This window comes from Daphnia pulicaria, chromosome 1 (genome assembly GCF_021234035.1).
Source record: "Daphnia pulicaria isolate SC F1-1A chromosome 1, SC_F0-13Bv2, whole genome shotgun sequence".
Lineage (NCBI taxonomy): Eukaryota > Metazoa > Arthropoda > Branchiopoda > Diplostraca > Daphniidae > Daphnia > Daphnia pulicaria.
In genome coordinates, this window is record NC_060913.1 from 9,092,649 (window position 1) to 9,107,058 (window position 14,410).

General features: G+C 40.4%; 6 protein-coding genes and 1 long non-coding RNA gene across 8 annotated transcripts in view; 2 read left to right on the forward strand and 5 right to left on the reverse strand.

The window, feature by feature from the left end:
- The window catches only part of LOC124344966 (mucin-3A-like), a 322,367-nt gene that overhangs the window by 282,736 nt on the left and 25,221 nt on the right, over positions 1-14,410 (reverse strand).
- On the reverse strand, positions 25-1,341 carry LOC124348483 (carbohydrate sulfotransferase 11-like). 2 transcript variants are annotated; one of them, XM_046798717.1, is made up of 5 exons: positions 1,269-1,341; positions 1,109-1,176; positions 893-1,041; positions 660-837; positions 25-600 (listed from the first exon to the last, which is right to left on the reverse strand). In XM_046798717.1, exons 2-5 carry the CDS (start codon positions 1,109-1,111, stop codon positions 49-51), a joined length of 882 nt encoding a protein of 293 aa, XP_046654673.1. In that variant the 5' UTR covers positions 1,112-1,176; positions 1,269-1,341; the 3' UTR covers positions 25-48. The 2 variants fall into 2 exon arrangements, with proteins under 2 accessions (XP_046654673.1, XP_046654665.1); XM_046798709.1 differs by having other exon boundaries at positions 1,109-1,278.
- On the forward strand, positions 1,526-4,067 carry LOC124348862 (RNA-binding protein Rsf1-like). Of its 2 annotated transcripts, none has more exons than XM_046799225.1 (3): positions 1,526-1,692; positions 2,071-2,674; positions 3,508-4,067. In XM_046799225.1, the coding sequence occupies exons 2-3, from the start codon at positions 2,073-2,075 to the stop codon at positions 3,707-3,709; spliced, it is 804 nt and encodes a 267-aa protein (XP_046655181.1). In that variant the 5' UTR covers positions 1,526-1,692; positions 2,071-2,072; the 3' UTR covers positions 3,710-4,067. The 2 variants fall into 2 exon arrangements, with proteins under 2 accessions (XP_046655181.1, XP_046655172.1); XM_046799216.1 differs by having other exon boundaries at positions 1,531-1,688.
- LOC124345397 (centromere/kinetochore protein zw10 homolog) lies at positions 4,076-6,783 on the reverse strand. The gene is made up of 6 exons (XM_046798299.1): positions 6,621-6,783; positions 6,358-6,560; positions 5,539-6,293; positions 4,791-5,476; positions 4,454-4,734; positions 4,076-4,389 (listed from the first exon to the last, which is right to left on the reverse strand). Exons 1-6 carry the CDS (start codon positions 6,655-6,657, stop codon positions 4,147-4,149), a joined length of 2,205 nt encoding a protein of 734 aa, XP_046654255.1. The 5' UTR covers positions 6,658-6,783; the 3' UTR covers positions 4,076-4,146.
- On the forward strand, positions 7,222-9,263 carry LOC124350779. The gene is made up of 5 exons (XR_006921110.1): positions 7,222-7,323; positions 7,442-7,590; positions 7,674-7,818; positions 7,881-8,201; positions 9,004-9,263. It is a non-coding gene; the product is annotated as an uncharacterized LOC124350779 (long non-coding RNA).
- Positions 11,103-12,024, reverse strand: LOC124349137 (mitochondrial cardiolipin hydrolase-like). Its single transcript, XM_046799653.1, has 3 exons — positions 11,684-12,024; positions 11,419-11,603; positions 11,103-11,362 (listed from the first exon to the last, which is right to left on the reverse strand). The coding sequence occupies exons 1-3, from the start codon at positions 11,923-11,925 to the stop codon at positions 11,148-11,150; spliced, it is 642 nt and encodes a 213-aa protein (XP_046655609.1). The 5' UTR covers positions 11,926-12,024; the 3' UTR covers positions 11,103-11,147.
- The window catches only part of LOC124345738 (CUB and sushi domain-containing protein 2-like), a 36,959-nt gene continuing 36,533 nt past the window's right edge, over positions 13,985-14,410 (reverse strand). The window contains exons 15-16 of the transcript XR_006919792.1: positions 14,263-14,383; positions 13,985-14,182 (exon numbers count right to left, since the gene is read on the reverse strand). The gene's annotated coding sequence lies outside the window, so the exon portion shown is untranslated. The remainder of the gene's footprint in view (positions 14,183-14,262; positions 14,384-14,410) is intronic.

A 14,410-nucleotide genomic window follows, 5' to 3' on the forward strand; every position in this document is an offset into this window, starting at 1 on the left:
TGAATTACATTTGACGTGGAATTATTCAATAAATAGATTTTATTTGCATTAAGTAGAGAGGTAATAACCGTCGATGCTGTAACCAAACAATTCGAAATCTATTTTGTATTTTTCGTACAGTTTCAGGATCGTTTCCCGGTCGAGTTGGCTGTAATAAGATTTGATCAATTCCGTTTTAGATCGACCGACTGTCGTCGAGTGTTTGCGCAGTGGGCCGCTGCTTTCGCCCAGGAGATTGAGCAACAACTGGACGTCCTCCTGGAGCGTTTCAAACTGGATGATGACGTCGTAATCGATGAGACACGGAGTGCAGAAGAGATAGTAAGGGATCCAGTGGTCGTCGGCGTAGAGCGTTAAATCCGTGTTGATCAAGTAGGCAACAAATTCCTGGAAAGTCGGTTCGATCCTTTCACCGTCGTTCTGCTCCTTTGAAGATTTCCCGCGGTACTTTGCGACGATTTTGCGGCCGTATTTCTCGTAGAAATGGAGCGTGCCATCTTCTCGATGGATGGTGGAATTCTCCAGTTTGTCGCGATAGGCCGACAGGATTCGCTCGAATGGATGGCGGACCACCATCCACTTTTTGGATTCTTTCATCAGCTGCAAATTGTAAACGATTTAATTTGAATTAGTTTAAGTAGTTTAATTAGTTGATTTACCTCGGCGGCGGCGGGGTAATCGATCGATGGGAATTGCTGGCGTGCAACTTGGCTGATTTGTCGATGGCCTTTCTTCATTTCCGATTCACCGTCGATATTCTTCATGGCCAGTAACCAGTGCAGCATCGACGTGGAAGCGGCCTTGTAGATTGGACAGTAAACCGCCTTTTTCCTAGGACTGAAAACAAATTTTAAATCAAAGGAATTGATCTAAATGAATTCAATTTACTTACTGTAAATAGTAGAGGACACTATACTGCGGCGCTGGCGGATGCGGGATGGAATAATCGGCAATGTTGATCGAATTGGGTTGGATGTTGTATTTGACACAGGTTTCGGCAACCTGTTTTAGCCTCCGGGACATTCTCTGCTCAATTTCCTCCTTCAGCCCCAAAAATGATGTTTGTTAATAACATTTACAGCAGGTGAGAGAAGAATCTGAGTATTACCATCGGAATTGACGAGTGAGTCCATCCATTTGTGATTGTGTGCAATGACTTGAGGACGAGCAGGAAAACTGTGACGGAAAGAAAAGCGTAAACGATACGAGAAGGCGTTAGTCTCATATTTTACGATACTGAAAAAGAGCGAGACATTTGGCTCTCTTACCTGAGGATAAACAGGTTTTTATCGGTTTGCATTTTTAATCAGTCACTAGTTAAATGGTTTTGACACATGCCGGGCCTTGTTTTTCTTTGGAAAGATGTGTGCCTGTCAACTAGCGCCAATGATGAATTTTAAGTTGCTTTTTTAATATTAACGAGGTATAAATTGAATTCTAAATGGTTTTAATCTTTTTATTACTATTTTTTAAAATTGAAATGCATGAATAAATGTTTTAAGTAGATGATGTTAAATTTTAAAAGTTGCAAATTTGGCCGCCATGGACGCTACTGGCATCTCGATTCAGAGCACGCTGCCAGTTTCAAAGGCCTTCGTAGTAGTGAGGCTCAATTTTAAGTCTGCTGCGTCGTTCATACAGCTCGCGTTCTTTTCACATACGAGGGACTGTTTTTTCCAATAAACGAGGCAAGTAAATAACTATTTTGTGATTTCAAGTTGTCTTTATTAACTATTGAGATTGCTTGTAGCGGTGTGATCATTATTCGAGTTGCAAATTTCCCTTAAATATCAATTTTTCAAGTCTTGTTGGCGAATCGGCTTTTTGTGTCCCACCAACACCCCAAGGGTGGCCATTTTATTGATTTTCAAGGAGAGGCATTCGCCACAAAGGGTTGTTTCTTATCAATTGCCTTTGTTGTTGGGTTGGATTGCATTCACTTGATAGTGATTCCAAGTTTCCCCAAAAGTCCCGTCAAATTTTCAAAACGGGATTTCCCAAAATGCAGTAGCTCTCAGTTTAACATGTTTCGTCCATTCTAATAATGTTTTCTCGTTTGTTTAATTTCAGAAATGACTTCAGATTACGAATCAGACGAGAGAGATGCCGGTGGCGATCGTGGTGGTCGAGCAGTGTCCACCAGCCACCGAGTCTACGTTGGCAGCATTCTGGAAAACGTCAAGAAGGAAGATCTCGAAGTGGAATTTGGCAAATACGGCAAGCTGACGAGCGCCTGGGTGGCGTTCAATCCTCCCGGCTTCGCCTTTATCGAGTTTGAAGACGAATCCGACGCCCAGGAAGCTGTGGCCAGCATGAACGGCACCGATTTCATGGGCTCCAAGATCCGAGTGGAAATTTCTCCCAACCGCGGACGTGGCAGAGGACGTGGCGGCCGTGGGGGTCGAGGAGGCGATCGTGGAGGAGGATTCCGGGGCGGATTCCGGGGTGGGGATCGCGGGGGCAGTCGTGGCTTCAGTGGAAGCCGAGGTGGATCATACGGCGACCGTGACGGAGGAGGTTATCGGGGTGGGCGAGGAGGTGGCTCCCGAGGTGGTAGTGGAGGAGGCTACGGAAGTTCACGCGGCGGATATGGAGGAGGAGGAGATGGTGGCAACTTCCGGTCGGATCGTTCACGAAGCCGCGGCGAGGATCACCGCAATTCATCGCCCCCGAGGTATCCCATTTAAAAACACAAAAACAAATGAGAAACGTCTGTTCCTGTCTCCTGAAAACAGACAGCGACACTTAACCCCAAAAATCGTGAAAGAAAGAGAGAAATTTTAGATTATTTTTGATCTGTCAATTCTCCTCTTTTTATTTAAAAAAAACCTCCTGCCTCCCCCTCCACCAAACCCAAACCCTCAAATGACGTACTGATGATTGCACTATTGCAAAAAAAAACAAATTTCGCAGCAAATCATCACCAATTTTTTGACAATTGACACGACGACCGGCAGAACAACAACGGTAACAAAAAACCAAAAAAAGTGCTCCAGTCTCTCTCTCAATCTTGCTCTGATGCACGAAATCAAATTTTTAAATGGCCAATCACAAAAAAATTATTCATTTAAACCAAAAAATAATTGATATAGAAACCAAATTAAGACACTGGGCCATCTACGTTAGCTCTGAAATGTTCATCGTTTCGAATCAAAGTAAGTAAAAAAAGCCCTTGGAAAAGGTTTTATTTTTCGGTTTGACGAACCGGCGCCGTTCACCCGAACCTGCCGTGAGTGATGAAATTGATGTTTTGATTAATCTACGCCCAAGATCAAAAATTGAGCTTCTGCCTATTTCAGGGAAATGTGAGACCGACTACGACATCGAGAATTGTGAAATCAAACCAAAATTTTTGTGCGACGTGTTTTATCGTTAAATGACAAATTCAAAAGAGAGAGAAAACGAGAGAGCAAAGAGAGAAAAAAAATTAGACAAAATGAAACCAACGGGAAATCCGTCATCTTCCCTCCCCATTCTTTATAAACATGGCCAAACTCACGACGTCAGCCGCAGTTTCGGATCGAGAGATCGTGATGGAGGTAGCCGGGGCAGTGGCGGTCGTGGCAGCCATCAACCACGCAGCGATCGTGGCGGAGGCAGCGGTGGATTCGGTGGCTATCGCGGAAGCAGCGGAGGCAGCAGCAGCGGAGGTGGTGGTGGATCTTCACGAGGCGGTTTCCGTGGCTCTTCACCTCGATCTTACAATTAACTGTTTGACGATGATGATTGAAATACTAACGAAATGAACGAAAGAGGAATAAATACAAAAAACAACTTAATTAACCACTACTACAAAAAAAAGAGTCGAAACAATTTGATTCAAACAAAATCAGACTTTATCTTTTTTTCTCGTACACCGCGCTCGGAACTCGTTGTGTTTTCAATTATTTGTTTTTCATTTTTCCGTCATTTTCTTTTTGATTTTATTCTCATCACACACACGTTGTAATTTCGTCTCCCAATTTTTGTTGCTTTTTCTTATTTGAAAACAAACGGGTTCTGTTGATGACCATGTCAAAGTCTGCCAATGAAATAAAAATACATTGTACACTTTTTGGGCCACAAAAACACACCATTTAATCTCAGACTTTTAATTGTTGTATTTCATGCAATTCCAGCGATCATTTTATTTTCCAGGGAAAGAGTTTATTTGATGCGGGACAGAGTGGCGGCTCGGTGATCGGTATTCTGGAACAAGGCACGAATCATTTGTTTCACTTCATCCGCAGCGAAATGGGCGGCCAGTGGACCTTTGCCGGATGACCAACGCCCTTCAATATCTCTCAGGCCGGCTCCCAGTAAATGTCTAAGCTCTTCAAATCTGGCCCAAAGGTGAATGTGTTGCAACACTAGTGCCACCATTTCCGTCTTGTCTTCCGGTTCTTCGTCCTGTGTGTAAAAATTTAAAATTAGATTTCTCATTTCCTGTCGAAACTTTTTGAACTCATTTTACGTTGACTGGGCCAAAGAGCAAGGGTAAAGTATTGGTAAAGTTTTGACACTGGTCTGCCAATTGTAGAGCCGCTGCTGCCGGAATATCTTCCATCGTGGTGATGCGGAGTAGCAGTTCCTCCAGGACGCTGTTGGATAAGGTGCCGATGGCTCTCAGGTAAACTTCCAGGGGTAAAACGGGCTGCCAAATCTTTTGCAAGTTGCGGAGCTGATGCAAAACTTGGCGTCCAGCTTTCTCGACACTGGCCGGAAGTTTCGATTCGCTCTCTAATCGGTTGAATCCTGAATCAAAAGTTAAATGAAACGAAAAGTTTAAAAATGTTTTACTAATTGATTACCAGCTTCTTTGAGGATGGCCAAGAGTTGATCGCGCTGACGTTTCATGTGTTCCAGGAAAATGTGGGCGGCCAACTGCCTGAATTTGCCGACCAAATCCATCAGGGGCACGGCATTCTGCTGGACCAATTTGATGAGATGTCCAGTGCCCAGCGTCAGGATCGAATGGGCCAGGTACATGCCGTTATTGTGAGCCACAGCAGCGTGGAAAGGGAGTTTCTCCAGGGCGTCGCGATGGTATTCCGGCACGACGGAAACGTACAACTCGCAAATGGATCGGACAGTGAACAAGAGGCGAGCAGAACTGCGTTCAGTGGCGCTACTCAGTCCAGCCTCCTGGACCAGATTGGTCAGCATTTCAATCAGATCCTGAGTGGAGCGACTGATTTGACAGTGTGGGAAACGGAAGGGACTCCATTTCACTTCCATTCCGCCTTCGCTCAACATTTTCCACAGGTGAGCCGTTTCGGCGTTGTTCCTCTCGTCCTCCTCCACCATCGTCTGCTCGATGTTGTCCTTCAAGTAAATCGTGTCGTGCAGGTCCAGGCACATGAGTTGGCGGGCTCGGGATAAACTCTCCAGGCACTGCTTGTCGGCAAAGAAAAGGTCGACGTTGACGGAGAATTCCTCAATGACTCGTTCAGTCATAAATCCATTGTCTATCATTTCCTGTTCCAAACCGACAACCCTGAAACGAAAATTGTTATTCAATTGAATTATTTAAGATTTTAAAATAAAGTTAGAACTTACATCTGTAAGGCTTTTTCGTATTCAGGACTGGACAGCAGAGAACTGCTGGATGGCAACGTTGATTTCAGGCAGGTTTTGACAAAAAGTTTGGCGAATTCGTCAGCTATTTGCTGGCCAACCAATTGCAAAACCCGGACGTCTTTCAGTTCGAAATCCAGGTGTTGGTTCAGATGCTGGAATGTCAAACTGATATTTTTCACTGCTGTTTCTAGTTCAGCCAGTTCGGTGATGGGTCGTTCGCCTTCGGTCAATTCGAGATTCTCTTCGATGCTGATGACGGTGTCGGCCTTGGTCAAGGGGACGAGGATATCTTCAAACAGACGGGAACTCCAGTCGTAAAGTGGCCTGTCCAATTGTCCTACGATGGCCAAGGCTTGAAACACGTCTTTCAGCTTGTATGGGTTCAGTTTGAGTTGTGTAATTGAATCCTTTTTGATCCATTGAATTTCCGTGTTCCAGCTGTTTTCCAAGTGTTTCAGGAGCTGGTCTTTATTCAACTCAATTTCAAACTTGACACTGCCCCAAATGTCAAGTTCAGTGTCGATTTGATCTTCAGCGTCGTCGAGGATAGATTCGGCTTCAGCTATTGCCTCTGCGTAGAGAATGAGATCTTCAACAGTCACCCGTTTCAGACTCTCCAGGATGGTGTGGAGTCGAGACACCCTCTCCAGGAGCTGCACTTGAAGCTTGGCAGCATTAATCTGACTGCCGATGGAATTGAACTCATTTGTTGAGCTGTCAAGTTGAAACTTGAGCTGCAAACACAAATCGGAAAAGGTTTGTTGAAATTATGATAAAGTTTATGCAATATGGACTTACTTCAGTCTCTGCCTTGGCAACTAGTTCCTCTACTTCTTCGCTGAGTTTGGATGATGTTTCGACCAATTCTCTTGAGTGAACAAGCAAAGGATCGAAATCCAGGTAGTGCTGTTCAACAAATTTGGAAACCTGGAATTTTGCATCATCAATCTTGCGTTTGACTTTTTCGAGTTCCGTTTGCAAGTCTCTTTTCTCATATTGACCTGAAAATGAAGTTAAATCTTAGTACATGTATATTCTGAAACAACAACAGCCAATCTCACCTGCTGACATCAAAATTTCCGAAACTAACGAGGCCATGTTGGGTTGTTTAGAAGAAACAAACAAGGAAAATACAACTAAAAAAGTTCTTCAATCAGTAAGTATTTTTCAAGCTGTTGACTTTTTGAAATGCCAGGTAGTTTGGTCCCTTGCAGAAGTCGATTTCTGTTACAATATTTTCATTTGAATATTCGTCTGAATAAATGCTGTTGCCAGATTGACAAATATCCGTTAGAAATGACATTGAAGCAGAATCACTGAGATTGAGTCCTATTTCCTGCTCATTTCCAAAAGTTGAAAAAACTTTAAGTGAGCTTTGTTTTTCGTACATTTTTAAAATTTTCAGACCTAGTTTATGACTTAAAGAGTGAACGGTATGTTATGCGATCGACCGAGACATCCAGTTGCATCGGAAGAAGGTATTTTGTGCTGTCGAAAGGTCCCGATAAAAAAGGGCCCAATATTTATTTACACTTTTTAATTTTGAAACAGAACCAATTTTTTCTTATATGTCTAATAACAATTCTGACAATTTTTTTTATATTCAAATATTTCAAGCGAGTGACTACCGACGATACTAGATGTCGCTATTATCGCAATGTTGTTTTTTATGGGGAGAAATGTTCAAAGCTTTGCTTCCTACTATGTTCGAGATAATTTGATTTTTACAAAATTTAAAAACTGCTGGAAATCACAATTCAAAAGGTAAATGTGTACTCTACACATTAACATATAACTTTACAGCTTATCTCATCAGCTCATTGATGATGTAAACCTTGTTTTATTGCTGCACTGTATTATACATTGTTCATTAATTTAACAGGTTTATTCTTGACTTCAATTATTGCTGCGTCTTGTAGCTCGTCACCTTCGTTCGTCGTTCGTTCGTCACCGATAATGACTGAGAAGTTGCTGCCCAGAAGCCAGGAGCAGAAAAGGCGTTACATCATCGTTCGCGGATCATCATGTTTGGTACTGTTTATTTTTATTAATTAACCTGTTGGTTGCTACCGTTTGCTTAGAACTCAATTTTAGTGATTTTCACATGTGTTTAGGGTGTGGAATCCTGGAAGTAGTTGCTGACTGCTAGCTCCGGTCTTCATTTGGCCTTGTTGCGGATGCATTTTTTGCCATACTTTCCCTCCAGAAGCCGTTCTTTAGTGGAAAGTTGGAGGGGGTTGGTCTAAAATGTTGATTCAAGTAAGATGCTAAAATCTAAAATGTTTTAAAGTTTCCTTTTAATTTCTATCTCGTTTTTACAGCACTATTGGGATCGCATCCTGGGATTGCTAGTGGGCCGCTAGTGCCAATATATACAACGCAGTTTCTTCATAGAATCGTGTGGTCCTGGCCCGGAGATCCGTGAATCAATGCCGACCTTTGTCCATGACAGAAGAGTGACTTCCACCAACGTTGTGCTCCATCCTTATCTTCGAGACGCACGCTCATCTGGCTTCCTTCCTTCTTATACTGCTGCACAAGCTGTCTCACTTCACTGACGTGACGAGTTACTGGACCACTTCAGTGATCGCTTCCGTCCACTATGACACACCTGCAGTAATTCACCACTGGATTATGCCCAGGTACCCGACAATTGAATTATTTTGTATTTAGATAATCTACTTAATTTAAGCTCTGTCTATGTAATAGTTCCTAAATCGGGCCCTTCTTCACTTGAGTAGCAAACGGTGAAACGGAGTCTTGCTTAAATGTTTCCTTTTCTACCGCTAGATGGCTTTTCAATAATTTTCAGCTGTCAAAGCAAGTCAGTTTCAGTTACATTGCGCATCTCCTTAAACATTTATCGGGAGTTTTTTGTGGTAATTTTTTAGTGATAACGGACGATAACCATTCCCCCAACAAAGCTCACTTGTTAAATTTTCGATATTTGCTTATTTTTTCTACTTCCGGATTTACTCATTTCAGTCAGTAGTTTAGTAAATATTCATTCTACGTACAAAAGAACCACATATTCGTGATCCTCGTAAAATTTGTGGTAAAGTTCATGTATTTTTTTGTACGATTTCGTACTTCCGGTTTCGAAAATTTTCCTGAACTATAGTTCAGGAAAATTCTCGATTTTGGCCAAATTTTGGATTTCGTTTAAAACATATCAGATCGACCCCAAATTTCATGGGGATCACGAATATCTGGTTTATTTTGACGACAGCCCAACAGTTGAGGAGCTATTGCTTACTTCCGGTATACTTCCGGGAAATTTTCAAAAAACTAGCAAGTGAGCTTTGTTCTGTGTACCGTTCTCAGTATTGCTAGTTAAATTTTAAGCAATTAAAATTGCGCTTTTTAAGTTTTGAGCAAAAAAACCAGATAAATGTACCTTTATGTGTCCTGTAACTTAATGAGAATTATTTTGTCTTCATCCAGGAAATACTGACGTTGAGAAGACGGACACCAAAACATCGCCGGTATCTCCAAAATGTCATCGCGGATCATCATTTGTTGTTGGTAATATGTGTTTGTTTGTTAGTTAACCCGTTGCTGCCACGCCTTTGTTCCCCCTTGTCGATACGGTGATCCATTCTTGAGGCATGCATTCCATGTTCTCCTATCACCGTGTCAGCCCGGACTCGTCAGCAATGGCAAGTCCCTTCCCACCTTGGTCATGGATCCTTCAGACATGGCGCGTAGAGAGTAGAAAACAACCTACGGGTTGTATGGCGTGGCAGCCAATGGGTTAACTTAAGTGTGTGTATGTATGTATTTGATTGTAAAATGTGGTGGAATTGTGGGTGGAGGTGGGACAATAAAGCAATTCCTTTTAAAGTTTTTTGTTTTCTGTGTCTTATAACTTATAATAAAATCATGTTTCGCACTTGACTTGTATATTTCTTACAACTTTGAAGTTTTACATAAGTTATATGCAGAAGTGGCTGATCATCTCCAAACTCTTTACATTAACTTCTATGTAGAACCAAACACACTATCTGCAACTCTTGTGGCACAGCAATTTCAGGAAAACACCAGCACAGCTAATTCAGATCTTTTTCTTCAATCCTGTATCAGCTGCATAATCACACCTCTCAACTGGAAACAGGCTGCAAAACCACTGCACATTGAACAGCACAGGCATAGTTTAAGTATCACCAAGTCCTATGGGGATAAAAGGAATGCAAAAGAAATCGTGTAAAACAAATGACATCAGACATTTTTCCAAGATTCCATTGGCAAATGAATTTTAAATGAAGATTAAATGCCATGAAAAGAGACTTCTGTACATCTAATTCTTAAGTGTTAGAAAAAGTTGGTAGTGGAAATTTTAGTTTTACTTAGATCAGAAGAAAATTGTTAACTCAAAGGAGGAAGCTGATCTCTATCCGATATCTTTCATGGAAACTATTATTTGGAAGCAAGAAATAGCACCACTTGTTGTCTACATCAGATCAGAGTTCACTTGTCAGTTGAAAATTCACAAAAAAAAAAAAAGACTTCCCAAGTTACAACCAATAAATTCAATCAACTTACCATTTCAAAAAGTCTTCCTGCAATGACACTTCAGGATAACACCAGCTCGATAAACTGCATGCAGCAGCAGCAGCTCAACTTGACTCGATCACACCTTTCACCAGATGGCTCCAACGAAATCACTGTTATGATGCCGGCCATGTAGCTCAGACTTTGTTGAGTTCTAACATTCTGCAACAGTTAAGCAACGGGGTCTCCAACCTGAATACCAACTAATAAAATCTATAGCATCGTTGAAGGGAAATTTATCAACAAAATTACTCTACTACCTCAGTAGTGTTTCTGCGTAAGATGAGACGTACATCCGAACAGGTACAGCTAACAACCGACGAAATTTCGGCCAAATGGAAAGCAGTTCCAGTCCACGTGATCGATTATTTGGCCAAATGGAAATTATATGCCAGATTGCCTGTAAATTCACACAGCAACGTCTAAGATTAATTACATTTGTGAAATCCAAACTAGAATTTACCATTCAATTTCAATGCTGAAAATGTAGATCGACATCTCAATTCCGTAACGAATTTGGAAAACCTTTTCAGTTGGCGTTTCGGAACAAAATGGCGAAAATTTCGTCCCCTCAAAGACACTCGCGTCATCTGGCGGCTGGGGGGACAACTTGATTTTAGCCACCTACTGACGGAGCCAAAAGATTCCTCCACGTTTGACTGTACGGAAAGGAATCAAGGATGGATGGATTGTCGGGAGAAATTCAAAATTCAATGAAGTTCTACTATCGGACATGAAAATAGTTTTAAAATCGTTGAGTTCTATCGTCGGACATTTAAAATATTTAAAATTCAATGTAGTTCTATTGTTGATCATGAAAATAATTAAAGAATTTATTCAAGAATTTATTGGACTTCTATTGTCGCATAGTGGAGTTCTACTGTCTCTGAGCAGGTATCGGAATCGCAAGTGCTATAAGTGAAATTTTGGTAAACAAAATTTCAAGGTCCCTTTAAGAGGTAAAGAAGAAGTCCCCCTAATAAAGGTGAAGATTAGAATAAACAGAAAATCTATTGCATTAGCTATAAATACAAGAGTTAATTTCCAGGCTTAGTTTCTTGCCACAATTTTTGAAATTCAGCCAAAAAAGGTTCAACGGTCCAGGGATCATTAGTGATTATGACAGATTCGTTGTTACCAGTGACAGCTTGTGAAGTCCAGTTGAAGGACCCAGAGCAAAGCAGCTCATCGTCAATAATAAAAAACTTGTGGTGCATTAGAAATGGGGGTTTGTTGGTATGTACCCTGATCCCTGTTTGATAAGTGGAAAATAAGCATGCTTCCTAAAATTTGTATAAAGTCCTTTACCATCTTTCATAAAACGGTGATTCTGGGATCCGAAAGCTATCTCCATGCTCTGGTCTGTAATCACTCTGACTCTGACTCCAACTTTGTGACGTTGCAACACAACATCTGCAATCTCAAAACAAGAGATGCAATAAACAGCAATGTCGATAGATTTCCTTGCTGACTTTTTGTGGGAAAGTAGTTGCCTGCATTGCAAAAAGTGATAAAATAAAGGTTATCTTCTACAGTCATAGACCGACACACAAAAAACTCATACATGTCCAACCTGAAGCCAGTTGTTGTGTGGCTGAAATCGCAGCGAATCCTCGAACAGCCTTCGACTGAATCGAAAAAATCTTTACAGGCAATTTGTTTATCAGGAAAGAATATCACTTGTCTAATCACTGGCTTTGAATTTTTTCGCTGCAGCAGGTAATTCAAGCCTTGCCGAGTGCATTCTGCCAACACAATTCCTACTACGACTAGACCAAGTTTGGGGATAAAACCAGAGATTTCTACTGAATTCATTTCGTTTATAAACTTTTCTTCAACGAGTTTTGGCTAGGAAATAAATTAACAAGACGTAAACGTGTGAAGAACGAAGATGGGATTTGAAAGGGAAGGGAAAATAAATCAACGTTGCCGGGTTATAAAAAACAGTTGTCAAAGTTTCGGAAAAAATATAACATTTTAGAAACGCGTCTGGGAAATGTATTTTCAATTTTCATAGCTTCTACACATGAAAAAATAAAGAAAAAAAAACGAATAAAAATCCCAAAAGAATCTCAATCAATCACCTTGAGATGACCTTTATTGGTTCCCAATACAAATCCCTTTCCAGCAGTAGGAACAGAGCTATAGAATGTATGGTCTAACCACTTATATGGAAAGGCCTTCCATTGCCTTTTCCCCCTGGAAGTGTTCTGGCCAGACCTTAGTTGCAGAGCCACAGCGGGTGTGTTGGGAAACACAATTTTTTTTTTCTTTGTTTTTCAAGTACCAAAGTTGTCAGAAAAATATTGCTTTTTCGTCTGCACTAGGAAAAGTAAACAATAAAATTTTTAATTTGTAAGCCACTAAAGCCAGCCAACATCAAAATATTGCAAAATAACGGTAAGAAGAGTGAAAAGTTTTTAACTTGTGTTAATTTGTATTGCATTGCATTTTAATACATTTCCAGATAAGATAAAGACTGTTTTGATAGCAAAAAATTTCCTTTATTAAAGAATTCTTGGCAATTTTAAAGTTAGTTTGTACTTTAGTTTTCGACGGTAACAAGCTTCACAAGCAGTTAAATATTTCCTTCTCTTTACCATGTAACCACGATTGATAAGGGATAATAAGGATAATAAGGGGTGTAATAACAGTCTCTATTTGTGAAGGATCTTGCATATTCTCCTCCTGAAACTCAGTGTGGGATACGACAAACTCAACATTCTTCTTAGGTAGATGAGGTGGTAGATGTACTTTAGTAGAGGTGGTTGTCTCTGTTGGAGCCGGAAATTGCTTAGCCTCTTCATGGAACTCAGTTTGAGATAGGCACGGTGATAGGACAATCTCATCATGATTCTCAGCTAGATGTAGGACTTCAGGAGTGGTGTAAGTTGCTGTTCGTAATGGATATTGCTCAGCATCCTCATGGAACTCAGTGTGTAATTGTACTACCTTACTGATCTAATGAAATTTGTGGTAATAACATTAGTTGTGCATTCTATATTAATTGTTTATGATTAAATACCAATTCACTGTTGGTAGGACCAGAAATTGACGCAACTTTCTTGTAGCAGTGTTGTTGCTCAGACAAATTACATTCATGTAAAAATGTATGAGGTTGAAAAGGAAGGTAAAGTGTATCTTCAAGTGCATTTGCCTTGTCAGGAAACTTTAGTTCTTCTGTACCTGATTCAGAAGACAAATATTAAAGGTGTAATCAAGATTAGCTTATCTTTAAGTTGTAAATAACAATTGTTGTACGCTTCTACCTGACCAAGAGATGGAAAGGTTTTTGGAACCAAAAATGGATTTCGATCAGGTAATTCACAGAGGGATCAAGGTTTTCTTGAGTAGTGAAAGGTAGTCTAGATGTTGATTTCTTTCCAATGGAATTGTAGTTATGTTTCTTACTGAGCAATGTTTCCCCAACTGTATTTGTTTCTAATAAGGGAAAATTAATAATTACATAGTTTTGATACAAGTATCAATATAACTCAAACCTGTCTGTTGATATTTGACTTTGACTATTTTCACTTGACTTTTCATGTGCGACACGACACTGACGAACAACACACCTTTTTGTGGACATTTCAAAATTTAGAGCATTTTTCAAAAGTTTTAAAACGTGAGTGAAATAATCAATCGGAAACCAGTATAACGTGTGGATAACAAAATGGCGTGAGAAAAACGAAAAACGAAAATTAACACAATTTCAGTAGATGGCCGCTGTTGGCGCTGAGAATAAGGTCTAATACATCGATACTTAAGCACATTTTCGCACTTTCGATTGGTAATCGTTGCTGCAACTTTGGAAAAATTTCCGAGAGGAAAATTTAACAGGCAGTGGTTAGACCATACATTCTATAGCTCTGGTAGGAATCCAGCGATAACTCTAATAACTAATAACTCTTGAAATCGTTGGTCGTTGATATGGTGAACTGTTTCCAATAGCAATGAAATTGATTCCCGTTGGTGAAACGATTCAATAGCGCCAGATAAGGATCACTTGAAAAATATATTCTGTTGTAGCTACAGGCACACGCACATAGTCCATGTCCAAGGAATACATGACCTATAATAAAAAATTGTAATCTTAATGTCAATATGAGGATCATTTAGACATTATTAAAGTATGTGAAGTTATTGGCTCACATCTAAATAACTATTGGGGTTAGTAAGATTATCGAAAGAGCAGGAAAACTGGATGGAATGATTAGTAGATCCTGTTCAATACTGGCGGATTCGCACCCAAATCGGATATCCCGCCGTAAATCTATAGAACATTAGAACAGTAATAGAC